Source organism: Sphaeroforma arctica (genome assembly GCF_001186125.1).
Source record: "Sphaeroforma arctica JP610 unplaced genomic scaffold supercont1.1074, whole genome shotgun sequence".
Classification (NCBI taxonomy): Eukaryota; class Ichthyosporea; order Ichthyophonida; genus Sphaeroforma; species Sphaeroforma arctica.
This window is the reverse complement of record NW_014039484.1, coordinates 14,447-18,752: the sequence shown is the minus strand read 5'-3', so window position 1 is coordinate 18,752 and position 4,306 is coordinate 14,447. Positions and strand designations below refer to the sequence as shown.

The window sequence follows — 4,306 nt, the reverse complement described above, 5'->3', positions numbered from 1 at the left end:
GAACAAACCCCAAATAAAATAACTGTGCAGGGTCCATACCGCGAACGCCGTACGGTTGCTACAAGGCGGTTCGGATGTGCTACTTTGTTTTAGGCTCCCCCCCCTTGGTTTTTTGGACTTTTGGTGCATTTATCAATTTTAAATCTGTAGTACATATATGACTTTTTCTGGGCCCTGTGACAGCCTAAATTTGTTTCAAGTTATGTCATCAGTTTCGTGGACAGTAAAAATATTTATTTTGCCGGCCCTATATACAACAAGCAGACTGGAGACTCACAGAGTGTAGAGTGAGTGTAGACATCAATTTAATGTAAAAACAAACATCTATATTTGTATCTTGCTTGCACAGCCCTATATACAATTCGTTTGTTCTAGACTATCAGCATTATTAAATCACCTATCCGGGAAAAGGAAGAGTTCGCAAGCTTTTACGGTGTAACCGTGTGTACAACAATTTCTTTTGCAATCGACGGTGTTGAGGCTTCTGAGCTGGCCGCTGATGTAGTCATGGATACTGTATACCTGCGGATGTCTTGTGGATGTTGTTGTATTGCAGACTAGTAGTATCATGGTAATTCACTATTTAGATATCAGACTGAAGTATATTTTCTAGACTTTCTGTCATTGAATTGTCACAAACACGATTCAGTTTCCAATGGATGTTTATTGGTTGTCTATCAGTTCGGCGGGATTTTCCTCCACACAATGGCGAGTGATTTACTGCCAATTTATGTACTATAATATGTATCGTATTGTAGTACAAGTAGGAGAAACCCAATACAGATACTCTACACTGGATAATGTAGACTGTTGAAGTAGACAGTATTTACACTGTACAGTGTATTTAACTATTTTTTTATTGTTTATTTGTTTTTCTCTATAAAATATTTATCCTAGTTCTAATTTATTTAAAAAATTACAATGCCTGTTGTTTTAAAGATTGTTCAATTGAAATTACTCTTGGAGGTTCATGACAATATGTACTAAATATGTACATATACAAAATACACTGAATTTGTTGGGCTATTTGTTGACAAACCCAAAAGACAAAACCAAAAACGGAGAATATGACAATATGTATTTTCTTGAAACAAACAAAATGAATTTTCACATAGCCTTCTTGCATAGCCTTCTGAAAATTGAACACTTGTTGTTGATAGACATTTTCAGAACAAAGGACATAACTGCAACTCTAGTCTCATTTTAAAAATACAGCCTCTTCTTGTGTTGGGGGCTAAAATGAATACATTAACTCTTGAGGCTTGAGCAGTTGAGTCCTCCTGGAGTCCTGGAGGACCTGGACCTGGACGGCTTGTCCGCTGGATCAGAATATACAGTATTCTTTTTCTCACTCGCACTCTAGTGGAGTAAATAGAGAGGGTGTTTGTTTTTCAAGAAACACCCTGAAAGCAAACGAATGATAAATAACTCCCTGAGGGTTTTTTAAACAAATGTTTTTTATATCAGTTAAAGTCAAAAGTGCTTTCCAAAAAACCTATCATAGGGATAATAATATTTTTTTCAAAAATGGCAAGTATGTTTGATCCACCATAGGAACCGCGGAGAAAGTATAAATCAGAATATTAAGATTTTTGTATCTCTTTTTATTAAAAAAACAAAAAAAAATGGATGGGACTCTCTGTTTGTGTAGTAAATTTTCATCACCTTTCTCTCTCGAGAGAGAGGGGTCGTAAATATATATACATATATACAACTCTTCGTTTCTTCGAGACACTGCCACTCTGCGATCTGCATCTGATGAATACCGAAGTCCGCAGTTTCACATTTTTTTTTGCTATGAAAGGAATGGTTTCCAATTGTTGACCGCCATAACTCATTTATTGTTGCGCTATATATTGCCTATTATCCACTCCATAACCGTGACGATCACAATTGGGAATGAAAATTGAGCTAGGGCTGCAATGGAGAGAAGCGCGTATCGTACAGAGGAGGCTATCGACAGTTCATTATGTGCCGTTTGCGGAGATCTCGCCCGAGTGATGTGCCCCTGCTTGCAGCGTCATTTCTGCACGCTTGACTGCCAGGTATAATAATGTAATTGATGGAAAGAAATCTTTCAAATCGTGTATATCCAGCGGTGTATTTTTTTTCGGGATTATGGGGTCCTTGAACTCGTATGCACATAGTATCATTTTCTCATATGGTCCACCTCTATATACTAGAACGCGGATTGGAGCAAAGGTGGTCATCACCTTGTGTGCAAGTTTGACAAAGAACCGCATATGTGGAAGGCTGCAACACAGCCGGAAGTTCAGCTGTCACCCAACGTAAAGATTTCTAACGAAGCTCCGCAAGCATCTAACTGGAGGGTGCTTGGTATTTGCGAGCTGTTGAATATCTCGGCTGGAGCGGCCTTTTTAACAGACGAATCGAAAAGGAGAGATTTCGAGGGCGAAGTTCGTTATTCTCCAGTGTCCGGGGCCTCAAGATCAAGCTCAAACAGGGTAATCAATGCTCACTACCAAGATCCAGCGTACATCGCCCAAGAAGACACACACATGAGTGTCTCGCCGTCACGTTCGATAGTTGAACGGAAACGTTCACACCCAGATGAACTACAAATTTATCGAAGGTCTACTCATCCTTTCGCAGATACGCAACGTAGTATACGCCAAGAAACTTCACTGCCTAACTACCGCACAACAGTGCGCAACGAACATGAACACGACCACTCCAGATACAACGGTTATCTGCAGCCAACACCGGATTTTATAAAACCAAATCATGCGCCGACACGCAGAACTGAGATCGAGGCTAAGTATGTTGATGAGGCTAACAACCACCACGAGGTCGACAGCCACCTGGAACAGAGACCAGAGCCCAAGAGACAATATGCTAGTGCTAGAATAGGGCCCCAAATGCCGATATTTGTTTCGCAGAACAAACCAGGCCTAGTTAGGATGAATCTCGCATCCAATAACTTCGGCTTTCGAGGGCAGAACCACTACAAACATGCAAGGCACCTATCGAGCGATGTTGCCAGTAACCATAAACCAGTGACAGAGCCGACATCGAAAGTAAGGGCATGCACATGGGAGGGTTGTAATCGAACCTTCACAAGGTCAGATCATTTCACGAGGCACTTGAACACGCATACCGGTCATAGGCCGTTCACTTGTGCGTGGGATGGGTGTGGAAAAAGTTTCGGTCAAGCCAACAATTTGACTCGGCATTTGAAAACTCACAAAAAGGAGAAATTGTACTCTTGTTCTTGGGAAGGATGCGCGAAAACTTTCAGTGAGGCTAATAATCTTGCCAACCATTTCCGACAGCACTCTGATGCTGGACCTCATATGTGTAGTTGGGATGATTGTACGAAAACCTTTGCCGATCCCGGCTACATGGCTGCGCACGAACGTAAACACTCTCGAACAGAAGTGTTTCGTTGCACTGACGAAAGTTGCGAAAGGTCATTTTCCACGCGCAATTATCTCAAAAGTCACTTGCGAACGCACACGATCGAGAAACCCTTTGCATGTACTCGATGCTTCAAGCGCTTCAATCAGTCTAGTATTTTGAGTCGTCATGTTCGAACGCACGAACTGGAACAAGCTACTCATTCTTCTTGAAAATTAATTAAACACTTCAAACGAGTTCTAAATACATGGCTAAATACATCAAAATCATAGCCTTCTAAATTAGACACATTCAGAAAGCTATGAATTGTTTTAGAAATAAAACCGGACGTATAAATTGTGGGTCCACAGTCCTGGCTGTTATTCATGATGTTTCATTTTATATTTATTTAATTTTTATTTTCATTAAAAATAAATAAATAATATCTGGTTCAGATTATCCAGAAGAACTAAGTCAGGTCACTCAGGTGTGTTCTCAACAATATGTTTCGTGTAGGCTCTTGCTGTGACTTTCGAGGTTTCACTTGGACCAGAGTCTAGTAGCGCGTTTATGAACTGAAAATAGAAATGAAGAAATGTAACACTTCTCTACGAATCCAAACATAGTGGTTATTATTCTCTCCAAGTGCGATATGGTTATTGAGCAGTGTTAAAAACGGATCAGAAGCCAAACAAGATTATATAGTTTTCAACCAACGACCCAGTCTTAACCTGGGCTTCTTAACAATTTATGCACACACGTGTACGTGTACACACAAACACACACACACACACACACACACACACACACACACACACACACACATACATACATACACACAACAACACATGCACACACACACATACATACACACACACACACACTATATATATATATATGTATATATATATATATATATATATATATATATATATATATACTTATACTA

The 4,306-nt window shown here is 39.9% G+C and overlaps 1 protein-coding gene across 1 annotated transcript; it reads left to right on the top strand.

Moving 5' to 3' along the window:
• Window positions 1–1,855: 1,855 nt before the first annotated feature.
• Window positions 1,856–3,735, top strand: SARC_09895 (hypothetical protein). The gene is made up of 2 exons (XM_014296076.1): window positions 1,856–2,045; window positions 2,184–3,735. Exons 1-2 carry the CDS (start codon window positions 1,923–1,925, stop codon window positions 3,588–3,590), a joined length of 1,530 nt encoding a protein of 509 aa, XP_014151551.1. The 5' UTR covers window positions 1,856–1,922; the 3' UTR covers window positions 3,591–3,735.
• Window positions 3,736–4,306: the final 571 nt, after the last annotated feature.